General features: G+C 36.2%; 1 protein-coding gene across 1 annotated transcript in view; it reads right to left on the bottom strand.

Moving 5' to 3' along the window:
- The window catches only part of LOC125254575 (protein arginine N-methyltransferase 8-B), a 37971-nt gene continuing 17483 nt past the window's right edge, over positions 1–20488 (bottom strand). The window contains exons 4-10 of the mRNA XM_048169236.1: positions 15499–15562; positions 13295–13437; positions 13084–13171; positions 11489–11604; positions 8717–8867; positions 5362–5483; positions 1–2627 (exon numbers count right to left, since the gene is read on the bottom strand). Of these exons, the coding sequence (XP_048025193.1) occupies positions 2544–2627; positions 5362–5483; positions 8717–8867; positions 11489–11604; positions 13084–13171; positions 13295–13437; positions 15499–15562 (768 nt within the window). The 3' untranslated portion in view covers positions 1–2543. The remainder of the gene's footprint in view (positions 2628–5361; positions 5484–8716; positions 8868–11488; positions 11605–13083; positions 13172–13294; positions 13438–15498; positions 15563–20488) is intronic.

The following is a 20488-nucleotide window of genomic DNA, read 5'->3' as shown; positions in this document are numbered from 1 at the left end:
TTAATGGACAAATGGCTTTTATTGTTTTTTGCTATGGGATCCAACATTTTACATCAACAAATGTTCAGTCTTTTTATGTCACTTACATATTTAACTTTCATAACAGCAGTATGTCAAGTTTTATAAACAGTCAAAGACGCTTTCAATAAGGCATGCTTTTGTACACCTAAACATTTTAATTAGCTTTCATTTTATTAGTTTTAAGCTATGTTACTTACTATTATCTCGATAGATGCTCAAATCATGGCAGAATTATCATTTTAAAACATTTTTAACATGTAAACCTCAAATTTCAATAACAAACACTCAATTAGTTCTGGAAATACAATATTGGATGAGGAAAACATTCTTCTGCACAGAGAATACAGTTTATATTTTTCACATTCCCAATATTGCACAATATTCCACCAAGACCCATCAGACCCTAGTTGAACTAGATGAATACTTATAGGAGGGGGACTAATTATGAACAATAAATTTAACACATAATAAAGGACAATGTGCTTTGCTAGTGAATTGAATGTCTTTGGTGAGGGCTTGAACAGTACAATCAGCTGTGACACGGGGGTCACAAATGTACCGGGACGGGACGTATCCCAGTCATCGCCTTGGCAAAGACTCTAATAAGAGCACAGGTGAAGAGCAGCATGCCATCTGAGTTCAGCTCATCAAGATCTCACCGCAGACAGAGCCAACATTCCACATGGCATCTATGTTTTGATATGTATTATGTGCTGTTTCTCTTTCTCTATTTTCAACTCTGTGCTCAGTTAGCAGATGCAAGTGGAAATGTAATTATCACACATCTAAGATCATAAATAACACTAACACTACATATTGCAATCTCACAAAGTTACTTAAAAAAACAAATTCACAATTTCATCACGTCGCTGTATTGCAATCACACTTTCGACTTGGAAATTCCATTATTAGCTTCTGATTCATTTTCCTATGATCTTTTAGGTATAAAGTGTCATTGATGCCGCAAAACTTAATTTTGTTATGGATGGGTCATTCTCAGGAAATGGTGTCCACATGAAGCACTACATATAATTAATATGATATAGAACCTAACAATTTTATACTATAAAAAACTTTGATGTATAATGCACAGAACTTTTAAAATAAAACACATTTTGAAATGTATAGTTTTCTTTGCAACATGCAATTGTCATGCAGATTTATACTAATTTGCATATCCATCACAATATAATATAAAGAATCACAAACAAATAACTAAATTTTGTTTTTATTGAAATGAAAATGTCATGGTCTATGTATAAAATGCTTAATTTTAAAAAATGCAGATAAGACAATAATTTCATTCGGCGGCCATCTTTGAAACGCCTTCAAGTGTAGCTGTTTGCCAAGTTTTCGATTAAATTTCATATTTGAAATCACCAATGAACAACTGTCTCATAAATTTTGTTTCTAAACGCTCGAATCGTGACAAAAAACGGTATTATTCAGGCTGGATCAAGCCAATGCGCAGTCCCAAATGCGCGTCGCTTGTGCCTCATTTCGGAGGCGCGCGTCTGACTGTTTCTATAGGAACCGGAGCTTCTAAAGGCCGCTGCAGTGATGCGTTGACTTTACCAATCAGCGATTGGCTCTTATTTAGAAGGCAGGACTTATTCAGCCATATTGTGCGTTGCACTTTTTCCTATTCAAAAACACAATACGAGTGACACGTGTTGCGTGTTATTCTATAGTCTTTGATTTAAACAAAATTGATAATTTTGACAATATATTTTAACATAATAAAACATTTTCACCATGTGGTTTCTCTTACAGTCTTTATCAATATTTTTATGGTATATTGTTTTTTTTTTTTATGTATATTGGCTTCGTAAAGCTCAATAGTTGTTTTTGCAAACCAGGTGGAAAAAAAAATTATAGTGATTAATGCTTTACAGAAAGAAAAAAAAGTTCTAAGCACAAAGCAAAAAAGAAATGCTGACTTTTGTACTGGCCAGTGATATTTAGGAAAAACCTGAAATCTTCTAACAAAAATGGCCTCGTTTCCTGAGAATGACCTGGATTTTGTCAAAACCTGATCCTAAATCTACAAGATGACTTATCCTACTGCATTGTAGTTGTTAAAATTAGTTTAAATGAATTATTACTACAGGCATATAAGTGGAGTAATACTCTTAATACAATATGTTAAAGTTCTCAGTGTCTGGGACTGGGAAGCACACCTTCAACATGAACTCACACTCTTAATATAAAAAGCAAAGCAACCATAAACTAACACTTAACATTCATAAGCCCAGGACATTCTTTTGTTTGCTGTGGGGTGTAGTCATAGTTGGCCCCTGAACAGTCGGAGAGATGGCGTACTAGTGCAGGCTATAGTTGGCAAAGGCAAGGACGCTATTGCTAGAAAGTGCCACCCCGCTCCAAAAAACACTGGCAAGACTCCCAGAGATAACTTCTGTCCTGGTCTTTCTCTCTGTGTCGCTGTAGCTATGATCTGGAGCGGCTCCTGCCTCTGCTTCTCTGAGTGCTGTCAAGAACCGTCTCTCGCCTCTGCTGGACACTTAGCGCATCTTATAGTCGTGAGCGATAGCGGCCTCACATAGCTGACCTTTAAAATCCAGCTCAAAGGTAAAGTCCAGATCACGCTGGATAAAAAAAAAAGGAAAAAGCAGAAACATTAAGTTGCAGAATCATTATAACAATTTGAGTAAAGAAAGTTTAATTGAGTTATACACTACCATTCAAATGTTAGATTTATTGCATTATAATTGATCAAAAGTGACATTAATGACTTAAAACGTTACATAAAACAACTATTTCTAATTCAATTTATTTATTTTTGAACAGAAAAAAATGTGTATCACAGTTTCCACAAAAATATTAAGCAGCATATATGTATATACTGTATATATAGTCTGGAAAGCATTTGGGTTGTAAATAAATCTTAAAGGGATAGTTCACCCAAAAATGAAAATTATCCCATGATCTACTCACCCTCAAGCCAACCTAGGTTTATATGACAATCTTCTTTCAAATGAACACAATCCTAGATATATTTAAAAATATAGTCCTGCGTCATACATCGCGTCAAAGGATTACTCATTTGGCGCAAGTCAACTTGCGCATTCTGCGTGCGGTCGTCTACCGGAAGCTCGTTATTCGAATTTATAAAGTTTTATGTATGGATATTTTTCTTACAAAAACACATCCATTCCCTCCAAAGGCCTTTATTAACCCCCTGGAGTCGTATGGATTACTTTTTTTATGGATGGATGCATTTTTTCTGTCTTCAGAATGTGGGTTACCATTCACAACCATTATAAACCTTGGAGGGCTAAGGATATTTTTAAAGGTGCCATCGAAGGTTTTTTACAAGATGTAATATAAGTCTAAGGTGTCCCCTGAATGTGTCTGTGAAGTTGCAGCTCAAAATACCCCATAGATTTTTTTAAATTAATTTTTTTAACTGCCTATTTTGAGGCATAATTAGAAATGCGCCGATTCATGCTGCGGCCCCTTTAAATCGCGCACTCTCCGCCCCCTCCCGAGCTCTCGACTCTATCACTGCATAAACAAAGTTCACACAGCTAATATAACCCTCAAAATGGATCTTTACAAAGTGTTCGTCATGCATACTGCATGCATACATCGGATTATGTGAGTATTGTATTTATTTGGATGTTTACATTTGATTCTGAATGAGTTTGATAGTGCTCCGTGGCTAACGGCTAATGCTACACTGTTGGAGAGATTTATAAAGAATGAAGTTGTGTTAATGCATTATACAGACTGCAAGTGTTTAAAAATGAAAATAGCGACGGCTCTTGTCTCCGTGAATACAGTAATAAACGATGGTAACTTTAACCACATTTAACAGTACATTAGCAACATGCTAACGAAACATTTAGAAAGACAATTTACACAATTTGTTATCATGGATCATGTCAGTTATTATTGCTCCATCTGCCATTTTTCGCTGTTGTTCTTGCTTGCTTACCTAGTCTGATGATTCAGCTGTACACATCCAGACGTTAATACTGCCTGCCCTTGTGTAATGCCTCGATCATGGGCTGGCATATGCAAATATTGGTGGCGTACACCCCGACTGTTACGTAACAGTCTGTGCTATGTTGAGATTCGCCTGTTCTTCATAGGTCTTTTAAACAAATGAGATTTATATAAGAAGGAGGAAACAATGGAGTTTGAGACTCACTGTATGTCATTTACATGTACTGAACTCTTGTTATTCAACTATGCCGAGGTAAATTCAATTTTCAATTCGATGGCACCTTTAAATATATCTCGGATTGTGTTTGTCTGAAAGAATATATATACTTACACACCTAGGATGGCTTGAGGGTGAGTAAACCATGGGATAATTTTCATTTTTGGGTGAACTATCCCTTTAACCACTTATTCCTAATTGTGTCCACTTTCGAAAGTGCTTTTGCTTTTGCATAGAAACACACAGCGTCTCCACGACATGGCAGCGACAACACTACTATGATAACTGAAGCCTCGCTTTCTTTCTTTGCGTATGCATTTGGGTGGCATTATGCAAACATTTCCACATAGTGACGTAGGTATATGTGAGAGAGTTCAATCTAGGTCTGGATCTGCCTTCTCTTTTAGATAGAATAAATCTTTTTAAGGGAGACTTTGAGCTTTGTAACTTTACAGATCTTATAGATGCACAAACAGCTACATAACACACTAAAGAAAAAGGAAAACATGACCCCTTTAAAGGTGCAATGTGTAAAATTTGGGAGGATCTATTGACAGAAATGCAATATAATATACATAACTATGTTTTCAGTGATGTATAAAGACCTTACATAATGAACCGTTATGTTTTTATTACCTTAGAATGAGCCATTTCTATCTCATTCACCCTCCATGTCAAGTCATCATTTTGTGCCAGCATGTTTCTACAGCAGCCCTAAATGGACAAACACTCTGCAGAGCGCGTTTCATCACTATGTTGTTGTTCTTCTAAATCATTCGTGTTTTTAGAGGCAGCTTGCATCGTCACTATGTTAAATACGCACAAAGAAGAAGTAGTAGTTGTCTGGTTTATTAGAAGCAGAGACCTTTCTTTGTTAGAAGTAAGAAGAAACCTTATTACTTGACTTGCTAACGTACTCTCTGTCTCAGACGACGACATCTTTGATCTGTGTCGCCCAGACGGCCACCGTAGCTTCTCTATTTTGCTTTGAAAGGGTGGGGTGAGCTGCCGTTGGTTGCAGTTCACAACCTCACCACTAGATGCCGCTAAAATTTACACACTGCACCTTTAAGCTGTACTTATATTAATTAACAGAAAGAAAGAAAGAAAGGAAGAAGGGTCTTGAAAGCATATTTTAATATGGGGCCACATACCACGTTCTTCTCGTTTGGCTTCATGCTGACAGTGCCCACTATCTCCTCTCCTCTTTTCACAGTCAAATACTCCTCCAGATAAAACACTGTCTGCTTCCAGTGTGTGTACGGGGAATCTGGTGCTACAGTGAATAGAAGACAAAATATATACAATATCACATTAAATAAATAATAGGCTATACAACACACTGTTACGGGGCTCTCTGAAACACTTGATTCTGATTGGTTGCTGCATTTTATAGGTCAAATATTTTGTATATAATGGCTGCTAATGAATATTCCATGCTGTCCTTTTATTAAATGATATATAGTGATCATCCTGACTCTTTATTTTGTTTTTAGACATGAAACTGAATAACAACAAACACGTAAATCTTGTACTAATCCTGACAAATTCAATTCACAAATTCAGATTTTCATGCTTTCCCAGACATAAATCTGTGTAAGTCTGCACTTCTTTCAAGATAGCTGCCAAATAAGATGCAAAAGTTGTGTGTGTGTGCATTTGAGAGAGGAAGAAAGGACTCTTTTCTTGCCAGCTAAAAGATCACTTGTTCCACCCAAGAGGAAACGTCTATATGCTGACTGAGCAATACGTTGGGCCTGAAAGATCAATAGAACTTAACAGAGCCCTCAGATCAGAATCCCACAACACCTTACAAGACTGCAACTCGACATCCAGGAGTCAGGTACTCTCTTGACTATACAATGCATCAGACTGCTAAGGCACACAACAGGAAAAAAAATACAACAAAACCCACCATAAATCATCAGTGTAAACCAGCAGCACAGATCTAATTTGTGTCCAGATGCTAAACAAGACTTTGAGGACAGAATTAATAACTCAGAGGACATTATACTTACACAAAAATATTTCATGTCATTTACTGTAATGTGGCAAAGAAAGACGGCAGATGTAACTGGCAGATACTAGGTCATTACGACACTAGGACATTTCCAATCTGGCAACACTGGAATGACTGCAGGAGCACTATTATTGTGTCTGACTATTTGCTTTAAAGTAAGGTACATAATAATAAACTCCCTAATATAACCATATGCAAATGGTGTTTAAAGGGTTAGTTCACCCAAAAATGAAAATTCTGTCATTTATTACTTACCCTCAAGACCTTCGTTAATCTTCAAAACACAAATTAAGATATTTTAGTTGAAATCCGATAGCTCCGTGAGGCCTCCACAGGGAGCAATAGACACTTCCTCTCTCGAAATCCATAAAGGTACTAAAAACATATTTAAATCGGTTCATGTGAGTACAGTGGTTCAATATTAATATTATAAAGCGATGAGAATATTTTTGGAGCGCCAAAAAAACAAAATAACGACTTATTTAGTGATGGCCGATTTCAAAACACTGCTTCATGAAGCATCGGAGCATTATGAATCAGTATGTCGAATCATGATTCAGATCGCGTGTCAAACTGCCAACGGCTGAAATCACATGACTTTGGCGCTCCGAACAGCAGATTCGACACACTGGCTGCGTCCGAAAACCTATGTAGCTGTCTTGCTGCCTCGCTGTCTTATAAGAGAATGACTTGTATGGCAGCATTTGTGCATGAAGGTACCTCACGAAATTGATTTCGGACAGACTTCTGAGGCAGCGTAACAGTTTAATGATCTACAGCAATATAGCGCGAGCTTTGGTGAGAACTAAACAAATATTTAATTATTACAGTAGTAATTTCTAGTGATGGGCAGATCGAGGCTTCATGAAACACTGAAGCAGTTGAATTAAATGTGCCGTAATGAATCGAGGCTTCGAAACAATCTGACACCCGTCTCCACAGTGACTCCTAGCGGTCAGAATGGTGCAAATGCAACAAAACTCAGGCCAAACATACATTAAAAATACCCTTTAACAAATGTATTGCAAAACTTTTATTTAAAGTACAATCAATTAAATGGAATTAACTAATCATCTAATAAGATTAAATATAGAGTGTCTGTATAATGTATGTTCTTTTATCAATTTTCAATGTGTTTCATTATTCTAATGTATAATTAAAACATCTACAAATGTATAAAACTGATCGGAAATCAGGTAAAACCATAGGGTAAAGCCAATAGACGCTTGTTCAATAGTTCTCAGTGAATCTACATGATTCATGGGTTCACTTTATCATCGCCCTCTACCGGTGAACCATTGAAATTTCAAACTGTTTTGAAATGTTTCGAAACAGTAATGACGTAATGAAGCCTCGTTTACTAAAATCACGTGACTTTAGCAGTTTGATACACGCTCCGAATCACTGATTCGAAACAAAAGATTCATGAAGCTTCGGAGCTTCATGAAGCAGTGTTTCGAAATCGGCCATCACTAGTAATTTCTCGATAGAAATGATATCAAAATTGAAATATGTTGGTCAAAATCATACATTTATACACAAACTGAACAGTAAACGCAACTTTCGGATGCCATCTAGCTCAACTGTCACAGAATGGAAAACACAGGATTGTGGGATATCAAAGGCAGCTAAGGATACATCTATGCTTCCTTCAAAAATCGATCTGAGGAAGGTATCTCATGAGACAGGAAGTGAAGCTAACATTGGATTCGGACGTGCCTTGATGCCTTACTACCTTGAAATGTGTCCTCAGAAGGCAGCATTTTCCAGTTTTTGGATGCAGCCACTGATTCATCTGTGCTGTTCTGAAGATTAACGAAGGTTTTACGGGTGTGGATCGGCATGAGGGTAAGTAATAAATGACAGAATTTTCATTTTTGGGTGAACTAACCCTTTAACGTGCATTTTATGAATAGCACTAGATCGTGTATGTTCTTTGGCGTCTTGCGTCATGAGCAGTTTTTACTTCAACACACGTTGCAACACACTTACGTTTCTGCATTCCGTCAAGCTGGAAATAAAACATTTACTGTGCGAATATGAATGAAATTGGTATGGTGCATAAATATTAACTGAGTCATGTGGATGTGGCTTGGTAAACTTATAGGATATAAAGTCAAATAATGTCTTCATAATTTTTTATTCATGTACCTTATCCTCAAAATAGTAGAATTTTGTTACACACCAGCTGGTTACCAATTATTTTCAGCCCCAAAATGTTGGGCCTACTGGGTGAACGTCAAGAACTAAATTAATTTTAATGAGCAAACTCTGCAAAGGCTTCACCTTAAACAAACTTTGTGTATCTGGTTTTCATTTTAGAAGTTTACCTTAAATCTTTGGCCTCTGTTTTGGTTTAATGCAATGTCTTTGGCAGTGCCATGTCATAACTGAGCCACTAGAGGGCAGACATCGACCGCAAAGTACACATTCATATACACCACTGTGGCCACAGGTGCAGAACAGTGAGACGTTTTAAAACACTATACCTGTGGAGAAGCCAGTCTTTTTATGACACTTGGTAAATTCGATATTGAAGTAGGTGACCAAAGCATGGACATAATCATTCCTCTGGATCTGCAGACAGAAGGAGGAGGTGAAGGACAGTTCCTCTGGCTTCACCGTGTAGATGTCCACTTCCTGAGAGAAGATGAGAAAAGCTTAAAGTTGCTATTTTATGGTCTAAAGTACCTAATGAAGATCTCAGTTGTGTTTCTTTTACGGATTAACTATGTCTCAGAATTGTCTGTAAGAAAATTTCAGCAAGAATATAAGATTGATATGGATAGCATAACGGATCATTTGGTCTTGGTAGAATGAGAAATGTTTGAGTATTTACTATGTTTGACTGTAGACTTTGGTTTCTCCTTGATGTCTAGGAGAAACAAATGAAATATTAAAGAGATCTCTTTAGTAATTTGAATGGAAGCTTATTTCTGCCACAGAATAAAAATTAAAAAGATAACTGCAATGTTTTATCTCACAATTCTGACTTTTTTCTCACAATTGAGAGTTTATAACTCACAATTATGATGTTTTTCCTCAGAGTTATGAGATATAAACTCGCAATTTTGAGGGAAAAAAATCAGCTCACAATTCTGACATTGTTTCTCTCAACTCCAAGTTAATATCTCACAATTCTGAGAAAACAAAAGTCAGATTTGTGAGATATAAACTCGGAATTCTGACTTTTTTTTCTCAGAATTGCTACATTTATCCTGTTTTTTTCTCAAAATTGTGAGCTATAAAGTCAGAATTGCGAGATATAAACTCAAGAAATATCTCAAATAATTGTGAATAATCACGATTACCTTTTTTTATTCCGTGGCGGAAAAAAGCTTCCATTAATTTCTCTTTCCTGTGGGAGAGAATAAAAAAGATCAGCATGCAGCTTGATCTCTTATTCTCTCTCTATCTATCTCTTCTTCTGAAATGTCATACTGTACTGGTAGCATTTCAGTAATTACGTTAGGATGTTATTACTGCTCTTGGATCAGTACATTCAGACAGCTGTTTCAGACTCCATAATTTCCCGACAGTAAACTGAGCCCTGCCTCTCTCACCACTGATATATTTACCTGAAAAATAACAGGAAACTGTTATTTGTAAGTATAAACCTTTCTCTCTCTCTCTCTCTCTCTCTCTTTGTGGTTTTATATTCTTCTCACTCTTACCTCCATTAGACACCAGGCTTCCCATTTGTAAACATGTCCGATCTACTTTAGATTCAGTTATAAACCACAAAGTTTGAAATGGAGCATTAATCACTGTATCAAACAAGGCAACAGAGGAGGTCCGTGTGATTGCGTGCATCACACTTCCATTCACCACTTAATTTAAGTGCCTTCATCCATTATCCCCCAGCTTTGCTTCACTGATCTGATCTTTAAAGTTATTAACTTTATCTAAACTTTAAAGAAAGATGGATGTGAGTAAAGGACACAATATCATGATTTAATTTCCTCTTATACCATAAGAGGAAAGGTCAGTTCAGGACACGTTTCAATCAGTAGAAAAAGAAAGCAGCATACAATGGCTCCAAATGGTATTAGGACAATTAAATGGCCCCTAAAAATGCATATATGTCATTACATTAGATTTAAAACATTATTTTAAAGAAAGACAGCAAAAGCTTCTCAGGCATCATATTTTCAGTCAGGATATTAAAAATGTTATTTATCAGTGTATATTAAATAAATATATATAAAAATAAATTTTATTGCGATATATATTAATCTATATTAATAAATATATATTGCGATATGTATATTAATATGTATTAATGGTTCATAATTTTTTTTAGTGTCAACATGTATATACAGTATGCAGTGTTGGGTAATGCATTACAAGTAACTTGAGTTATGAAATCAGATTACTTTTTTAAAGTAACGAGTAAAGTAACACATTACTTTTTCAAACAAGTAACACAAGTTACTTTGTTTTCCTATTTATTGACTTTTGTACAGGCATTAATTTGAATTTCCTTCAGCCTGAGGCTTATTCATTTCACTTTTGGTGTGAAAGGGCCTTTACATTTCCCAAAAATAGAATTTGTTTTCGTTTTTTATTAAAAAGTAAGCATGCAAACCCAGCTCAGGTGAGAAAAAGTAATGCAAAAGTAACCTAATGGATTACTTTCCATAAAAAGTAACTAAGTAACGCAATTAGTTGCTTTCTTAGGGAGTAACGCAATATTGTAAAGCATTACTTTTAAAAGTAACTTTCTCCAACACTGTATACTCTATGAACAGACATTCACTGACAATGACATATACAAAATGCCCAAATTCCTTTATTTAGAGCTTTACATATCAAATTGTTTTCCAGCTTTGATTTGCATCAAAGTTTTAAATTGGATTAATTCTTAATTGGATCAGAACTGCTAAATTCATGTCTGCAAAAAAGCCGAAAAGCCTTTTGATTCAAATATGTTTCTTTCATATTATCTTTTGGCAGTTAAAATGAGAGGTTTGCAGATGCATTTCACAGTCCATCTGTGGAGCCATAAACTTTCCAGGCTAGATGAATCTGATTCAACCAATAATCATCTCATCAGCATCTTCTCCAGTGGTTTATAATGAAATGAAATTGCATTTCAACGGATCATTATGTAACTGTCACACTGAGTGATGCAGCTAATGATCAGTTACACACTAATGCTGCTGTATTCTCAGTGGATCCACTTTATCTTCTTGTCTACCACACATGCGGTGAGAAACACGCATTTACGTGATTTCTTTAAAAGTGTTTTAATGGCTAACCTTGATCAGGCAGGCGTTGGATACCACTTGCTTTGAGTCCACGATGTCCACCAGTGGTTCTTTCATAGCTACATTCCTGATGCAGGTCATGTCAAAACCATAAACGTTCTCCCACCCTGCTCAAACATAGAAACGTTTGATTTTTGATAAACAGCATGATTAAGGCCCAGAAAATACTTTATACGAATGTAAAGATAAGCACTCTATTGTCTATATGTCTCAAAATGTATCAGATTTCAAATTTATAGTGCAAGAAGTATGCACTGTAGAAGGTATATTACATCTCGAAGTATATTTGGTCTTACTACATTGGCAGATTTTTTTCCCTCATTTGTTTTTAACTTATTTATGCGTAAAAAGTGAAAAAATTCTAGTGGAGTAAGACAAAATACTATGGAAGAGGATTAGGGCCAAGCAATAATAAAAAAATAAAACCATCTCGAGATTAAAGTTCGAGGTTAAATTTCGAGAAAAAACTCATTAAATTTCGAGAAAAAAGTCGAAATAAAATGTTGAGAATAAACTCATTAAATTACGAGAAAAAAAATAGTTAAATTTCAAGAAAAAATTCAAGATAAAATGTTGAGAATAAACTCGTTAAATTACGAGAAAAAACTTGTTAAATTACGAGAAAAAAGTTAAGATAAAATGTTGAGAATAAAGTCATTAAATTATGAGAAAAAAGTCATTAGATTATGAGAACAAATTCATTAAATTATGAGAAAAAAGTCGTTAAATTTCGAGAAAAAAAGTCAAGATAAAATGTTGAGATTAAAGTCATTAAATTACGAGAAAAAGTCTTTTAACGAACGTAATTTAACGAATTTGTTCTCGTAATTTAACGACTTTTTTCTCATAATTTAACAAATTTGTTCTTGTAATTTAATGACTTTATTCTCAACATTTTATCTCGACTTTTTTCTCGAAATTTAACGAGTTTTTCTCTTTTATCTCGACTTTTTTCTCGAAATTTAACGAGTTTTTTCTCGTAATTTAACGAGTTTATTCTCAACATTTTATTTCGACTTTTTTCTCGAAATTTAACGAGTTTTTTCTCGAAATTTAACAACTTTAATCTTGATGGTTTTACTTTTTTATTATTGCTTGGCCCTAATCCTCTTCTGTAAAATACACTTATATTCAAGATACAATCTATGAAAACAATTCTTAAAATCTTATGCTGTGTAAATTTATCCTGTTTTATGGATTTTTAGACTTTTAACTGAAAGATACACAAACATACTTAATAAAATGATCTGTAAACTTGTGGACTGTGGACAGTGTATTTGGACTGTATTTGCGCATTTGGTTTTCAGTTTCGCTTTTGAATTCATGGTCACTAGTACTCTGTGTATAGGGAGCAGTGGACAAATATTTTACAAAATAAGATATTTGTCAATGACACTCAAGATCTGTTGCGCATCAAATCCTCCGCCATTGTCTTGTCAGTCATCTCACATGATAAGTGAGTACTGATTCTGCTGCACTGTGCTGCAACTGTGCTGCTAGTAATGATTTCAAGTAATGTAATCGGTGGAACACAATCAAATTGTGTGTGTGTGTGTGTGTGTGTGTGTGTGTGTATTAGGACTTACAGTGAATCTTAAAGTCCTTGTACTGCCTGTCTTCAATGGCCACCACATAGAGAGCAGCCCTGTCTGGGAACATCAAACCTCCTGGTTTCTAAAGAGGAAGAGCACAGAGTTTATGTTCACTCTAGAGACATTGGCTGTACCCACACACACACACAATATACTTCCTGTACTACACACGGACTCACAGACACACACACACACAAACACTGACCAGCCACTTATCTCTGGCGTAGATGACTGTGTTCAGCATGGACTCATAAAAAAGGCAGTAGCCCATCCACTCCGAGATGATAATGTCCACCTGATCTACCGGCAGCTCCGTCTCTTCCACTTTCCCTTTAAAGATGGTTATAACTGGAACACACAGACAAATAAGGCCATGGAAACGCTTGACAGATTCTTCTACTCTTTGAATTTTTAAGGCCAGTTAAAAGATGTGGGTCAAAACGTGTGTGTGTGTGTGTGTGAGAGAGAGAGAGAGAGAGAGAGCTGAAAATGCGAAACATCAGCTTTTGTTGAACTTCCATGAAGAGATACTGCAGTACTACCTAAATGAAAGAGCCATAACCTGTTAGCAATGTGTTGTTTTCTTGCTAACCGCAGGCTAACTGAAAAGAATCACTTTGGGTTTAGGATAGGATTCTATTTGTAATATTTGGTAATAATTTCATTTAAGGTGACGTAGTTACATGTTACTACATGTACTTACTATAGTAATAACAGTAAATTATGCATAATTACAAGTAACCCTAACTCAAACCTTAACTCTAACCGTAACTCAATAGTAAGTACATGTACTTAATTAATATTACTCAGTTCTTATCTGAGTAAGTACAATCTAACTACATCACCTTAAAGTGTAACCTAATATTTTTTAACAAATAAATGTAGTGTTTAATTTAAAGGTGCCATCGAATTGAAAATTTAATTTACCTCTGCATAGTTGAATAACAAGAGTTCAGTACATGGAAATGACATACAGTGAGTCTCAAACTCCATTGTTTCCTTCTTCTTATATAAATCTCATTTGTTTAAAAGACCTCCGAAGAACAGGCGAATCTCAACATAACACCGACTGTTACGTAACAGGATCATTAATATGTACGCCCCCAATATTTGCATATGCCAGCCCATGATCGAGGCATTAGACAAGGGCAGCCAGTATTAACGTCTGGATCTGTGCACAGCTGAATCATCAGACTAGGTAAGCAAGCAAGGACAACAGTGAAAAATGGCAGATGGAGCAATAATAACTGACATGATAACATGATATTTTTAGTGATATTTGTAAATTGTCTTTCTAAATGTTTCGTTAGCATGTTGCTAATGTACTGTTAAATATGGTTAAAGTTACCATCGTTTATTACTGTATTCACGGAGACAAGAGAGCCGTCGCTATTTTCATTTTTAAACACTTGCAGCCTGTATAATTCATAAACACAACTTCATTCTTTATAAATCTCTCCAACAGTGTAGCATTAGCCGTTAGCCACGAAGCACTATCAAACTCATTCAGAATCAAATGTAAACATCCAAATAAATACCATACTTACGCGATTAGACATGCTGCATGACGAACACTTTGTAAAGATCCATTTTGAGGGTTATATTAGCTGTGTGAACTTTGTTTATGCAATGATAGAGTCGAGAGCTCGGGAGGGGGCGGAGAGCGCGAGCAATTAAAGGGGCCGCAGCCTGAATCGGCGCATTTCTAATTATGCCTCAAAATAGGCAGTTAAAAAAATTAATTAAAAAAAAATATATGGGGTATTTTGAGCTGCAACTTCACAGACACATTCAGGGGACACCTTAGACTTATATTACATCTTGTAAAAAAACGTTCGATGGCACCTTTAAAAGTCAAAGAATCCTGAAAAAAGTTTTACAGTTTCTAAAAAAAAACTATTAAGCAGCACAACTGTTTTCAACTGTGATTCAATCTGAAAAGTTGTATTAAACTATGTATTAAAATAGAAAAGTTAGTTTTCAAATAGTAATAATATATTCATAATAGTACTGTTTTTACTGTATTTTTGCCATGGTGATGAGCATAAGAGGCTTCTTTTAAAAACATAAAAAAATCTTACCGACCCCAAACTTTTGAAAAGTAGTTTTTACTGGAAAATGATTTTTTTTTTTTTTTTAAATACTGATTAAAATGTCTTTTTGTGAAGACAGTGTCCTTTATATTCATTTTATCATTGACAAAGTAGAATATTTGCAATTTAAATTCTCTCTTAATATTCAGATTACTGCAGAGGTTTTAAATTATGAATATTTAGGAGGCTGAATAGAAGAAAGCTCAACAACCACTCTTTACCCTATCAGTGTCTCATCCTATTTGTCATTCTGCTTTTCTCACACACCCACACAAGCCAACCAACTACACAGCAAACACACATTGAATGTGCTTACCACTGTCCAGATGATTGGCCTTGATGATTTTCTCAGAGTATTCTGATATACTTGAGCATTCAATCTGAGGAATGAAGAAAACACAGAACAATTTAAAAAATTTAACTTGCAGTGGTTATTCCCTGTTGTCTTGTGCTTCTTAGACACCAGCACAGAAATTCATGGTTGGTTAGGTGCTGGTTTAACTAATAGACAGCGTTTTACCTTCTCTATCCTTATATCCATTTTCAGAAAACCCATAGTTCTATAGAAACACTGTGATTTGCTTAATGTTAAAATACTTGATTCCTAGCGTGACTGGCTCATAATTATTACTAAGCAAACTTAGAAAAGTATAATTTCTAAAAATGCACAAAAAACGCTCAATTGCGCTCAATTGAGTCCAATAATTTTTTTATCCCACAAGAAGACATGCGCATAAGCAATAAATCCCTTGATTCGAAACAAACAAAAAAACTCACATGACTTTGGCTCAAAGAGGATGTGATTGGATAACTGGACTAACTAGCGGATCAGTTTCATTGCACGCCATCTTAAATGTTGTTTTAGTTATTCTGAAATGCCTGAGCCAAAGTCTGTCATCAAAATGATTTGATATAATGACCTCCCAGAACTGTCTCACATGATTGCATTAAGGTACATTACTCTATCTTTTTTTCTTTGGCTTTTAATACAATTTGATGTTTTTATGTTTAGCGATTATTTTATTTGATGAATAGAAAGTTAAAAAGACCAGCATTTATTTTTTTATTTTTATCTTTTGTTTATAAAAGTCTTTACTGTCATTTTTGATTAATTTAATGCACCCTTGCGAAGTAAAAGTACTGTCTTTCCAAAACAGACCGTGTCCTTTCCCTTGGAGTCTCTCAACATAGAGAGCTTGATGATTCTTGCAACTTGCAGACCTGCCTATTAGACATGTTCCTCTGATCAGCCCCCAGCTACCTAAAGAGCATTATTTAGCATTTACAAACAGTCCAGATTCCTGTCCCGTTGTCAGACAGAAAGATATATAAACAAGCACACACAGTAACGGGGCTGTCAGTGGCCCGAGGCTAAAGGGAAGAGGAGAGATTAAGTAGGAAGCTGCCAGCAGTGTAAGTGAGAGGTTCATTCCTGACACTGACAGCACAGATCCTTCTGCCTCATGACATCCCTTGTGTTTTCCCAGCAATCATTAGTGTCCATAGCCATCGCCGTCAACTCGAGTGTTGCACATGAAGTCAGTCAGCATTGCTTCAGAACCCTCGCTTTCTCCTACATGGCAGCCCCACCTGTTTCTGGAAAAGTTTCACGTACTGCAGTGGGTCAGCAGCCTTGAGTTTAAAAGTAATCAGAGAAGCCCATAACACAGTCAGCACATTTCCACTCTCAGAAGAAAAGCTCTTGATGTGCATGATCAAGACGAGAGGAAAGTGCCTGGACTTGAGCTGCAGTAAACAGAGATCAAGGGCAAAACTTTGCAAACATGACAAGTTTAAATATTAAAAATGATTTTATCTGATGATTTTGTTTTCATTCACAGTTTGGGTGAATGACTACTACTACTAGTATGCTTTAGATATTTATTTAGAAGTATTTTGCTAAGCATTAATGGATTTTTCCTGGTTTACTGCATGACTGCAGAATTGTATGTTAACATGAGAAGATAGCTTACCATATTAAGTTGATCAATATCCTCCTGTCATGACAAAGTTAAGCTAATAAACCCATGGCATGACATGATGGTTTCCAATGAAAACATGCTGGTAACACATAACCAAGAGGTCATCTGCCTAAAACAGCAGTTAAAAACTGCTAAAAGGATTATTTAGATGACTTTACAGCTCAAATAACATGTATTTTTGACACTTATAATAAACATTTATTAAATTGCTCATTAATAAATGTTTACCTTTTGATTATTATTGTTGCCTCTAGTAATTATGTGTCTGATTTTTAATTTCCAACCGATTTTGTGTTCATTTTAAGACAGCCATATAGTAATTCTTAAACAATAGTTGGGTAAATATTAAAACTGCCCAGCACGTTGGGCAAACAAAACCCAACCACTGGTTTTGTCCATTTTCAACCCAACATTTTTTTTGTTAGTTTTTTTAGCATTTTTTTAGAGAGTACAGTTAGAGTTTTGTTTTTCTGGTTTGTAACTCATTCTGCTTAATTTGAGCTGTGGACATGTATGATTTTTGCCTGGCAGACAGTAAAATCCAATAAACTTAAAATTAAGCAGGAATAAAAATAATATATTCACCTTATTTTTCAATGAAGAAGTAAGGCATTTCCTGTGAATATGCGAGACTTTTGATTCATTAAAGGGATAGTTCACCCAAAAATGAAAATTTGATGTTTATCTGCTTACCCCCAGGGCATCCAAGATGTAGGTGACTTTGTTTCTTCTGTAGAACACAAATGATGATTTTTAACTCCAACCGTTGCAGTCTGTCAGTCAAATAAAGTGAGTCAATGGTCACACAATCTGTAAGAGTCAATAAACACGCACAGACAAATCCAAATGAAACCCTGCGGCTCGTGACGACACATTGATGTCCTAAGACACAAAACGATCGGTTTGTGCGGGAAACCAAACAGTATTTATATCATTTTTTACCTCTAATACACCACTATGTCCAACTGCGTTCCGCAATCGCTTGGTGATGTCTGATCGCGCTCTAACAACGGCAGTGATGTCTCGCGCATATACTTCAATCAGACTTCAATGAGAGCTAGACATCACTGCCGCTGTCAGAGCGCGATCAGACATCACCAAGCGATTGCTGAACGCAGTTGGACATAGTGGTGTTTTAGAGGTAAAAAATGATATAAATACTGTTCGCTTTCTCGCACAAACCGATCGTTTCGTGTCTTAGGACATCAATGTGCCGTCATGAGCCGCAGGGTTTAATTTGGATTTGTCTGTGCAAGTTTATTGACTCTTATAAATTGTGACCATTCACTCGCATTATTTGACTGACAGACATCAACGGTTGGAGTTCAAAATCATCATTCTACTGAAGAAACAAAGTCACCTACATCTTGGATGCGCTGGGGGTAAGCAGATAAACATCAAATTTTCATTTTTGGGTGAACTATCCCTTTAACTGCTATATGATAAAATGCAAGAAGAATAACAGAGTGCAGTAAACTGTAAAACAATTTGCGCTATGAAACAGTGTGTTTATGATTATGATAATACATTTAAATAATATGATTCGGCTACAAAATCCAGCTGACACCGAAAGCAAAAATGGCTAAAAATCGGCTGCTGTTACATTGAAAATAAGGTGGATATAAATATCAGAATGCCATGCAGAATACCCTAGTATTTTGGCAGCCAATTTTGCATGGGCAAGTACCAGAAAATGTAAAAATCCCTGCTGAAAAATCCAGCTAAATCCAGCCTAAACTGGCTGACTGGTCTTAGCTGGTTTAAGCTGGAAGTAGCTGGTTTTAGCTGGTCTCCCAGCCTGGCTTAGCTGGTGTTCAGCTGGTCCCAGCCTCCCAGTTTCCTAGCTAACCAAAACCCCTCTAAAACCAGCTATGACCAGGCTGGGAGACCAGCTAAAACGAGCCTGACCAGCTTAGGCTGGTTTTAGCTGGATTTTTCAGCAGGGATCTTATTTATATTCTGCACTGAGCAAGTGTTTTTCGTTTGCGATGAGCACTGTAACATAGACACTGAGGAGAGTTTGTGCTCTCTGGCATTTAAATATGATGAAGCCATTCAGAGAATTGTTCATTATCACAGTGCAACTGGATACAAGCAGCGAGGTGCAAATCACATCAGCTCAATTACAGCAGAGACCGCGACTCAGACAGACACCAACACACGGCTAGGCTTCCCGAGGTAGTTTCGTACTCTACTGAAAACTGAGAAAAGCTCTTGAACATTCTGTCCCAAGAGGATGGCGGGAAACATAAAATCGAGTTTTTCTTTCTGTTCATACTCTAACTTGGCTTAACAAGCTCTGGCTTTAGTTCTCAAAGAGAAAGTGCAAAACAAGCACCACATGGTTAATGTGGCCCTTCTGACCTTTACTGCTTTCTTTGGTGTGCCTTTTTCTCAGATTTATCCGAAGAGCCAATTACCACAGCCTCACAGTGTAGTGTGTTAGAGCCTGATATATCAGCACGGCCAGTAAAGGCTGCCCACTAAAAACCTCCACTAACCACTGGGGAGGAATGCATTAAGGGGGAGAGGTCTGAATGGACGGGTCAGGAAGCAAGAAAGCGAAATGGAATGAAATGGGGGAATTGCAAGTCAGAAAAACAGAAGGGGTCCCTTATAAAAAAAAAGTACTATGGTGGTGTCATGGTATATCACATGGATCACAATCTGATTGTACTTTGATTTTATATATCAAGTCAAGTCACATATACATATATTTATATAGCGCTTTATACCATACAGATTGCTTCAAAGCAGCTTCACATTAATAAACAGGAAAATATGTGTTAATGTTGTAAAATTCATCAATTATTAAACCAACAGAATTTCAGTTGTAAAGTGGATCTACAGAACATATACAGATACATATATGAAACTGGAACACATGGATTTATACCACAATAATTTATTAGTATGGTGTAGGGCCTCCTTTTATGGCTAATACAGCATGAATTAATCTTGGGAACGACAGATACAGATACAAGTCCTGCGCAGTGGCCAGAGGGATTTTCAGCCATTCCTCTTCCTGAACAGTGGCCAGGTGGTGGAGGAAAATGTTTTCTGACTTGCTCCTCAAAAATACCCCAAATAAGAGGCTGTACCCCAAAATTCTGTCACCAGTCTTGCTGTATAGGCCTACTGGTGCATTACCATCCTGATACACTACACCACCTTCAGGGTACAATGTTTGAACCATTAGGTACACATGGTCCACCAGAATGGTTCGCTAGTCCTTGGTAGTGATGCGCCCATCAAGCACACAACGCTGTGATATTGTAGCCCAAATATGTGGTTCATCCTACGTAATGGTATGCCGACATACCC

Source organism: Megalobrama amblycephala, linkage group LG19 (assembly GCF_018812025.1).
Source record: "Megalobrama amblycephala isolate DHTTF-2021 linkage group LG19, ASM1881202v1, whole genome shotgun sequence".
Classification (NCBI taxonomy): Eukaryota; Metazoa; Chordata; class Actinopteri; order Cypriniformes; family Xenocyprididae; genus Megalobrama; species Megalobrama amblycephala.
Note: the sequence above shows the minus strand (reverse complement) of the source record. Positions and strands in the feature narration are given on the sequence as shown.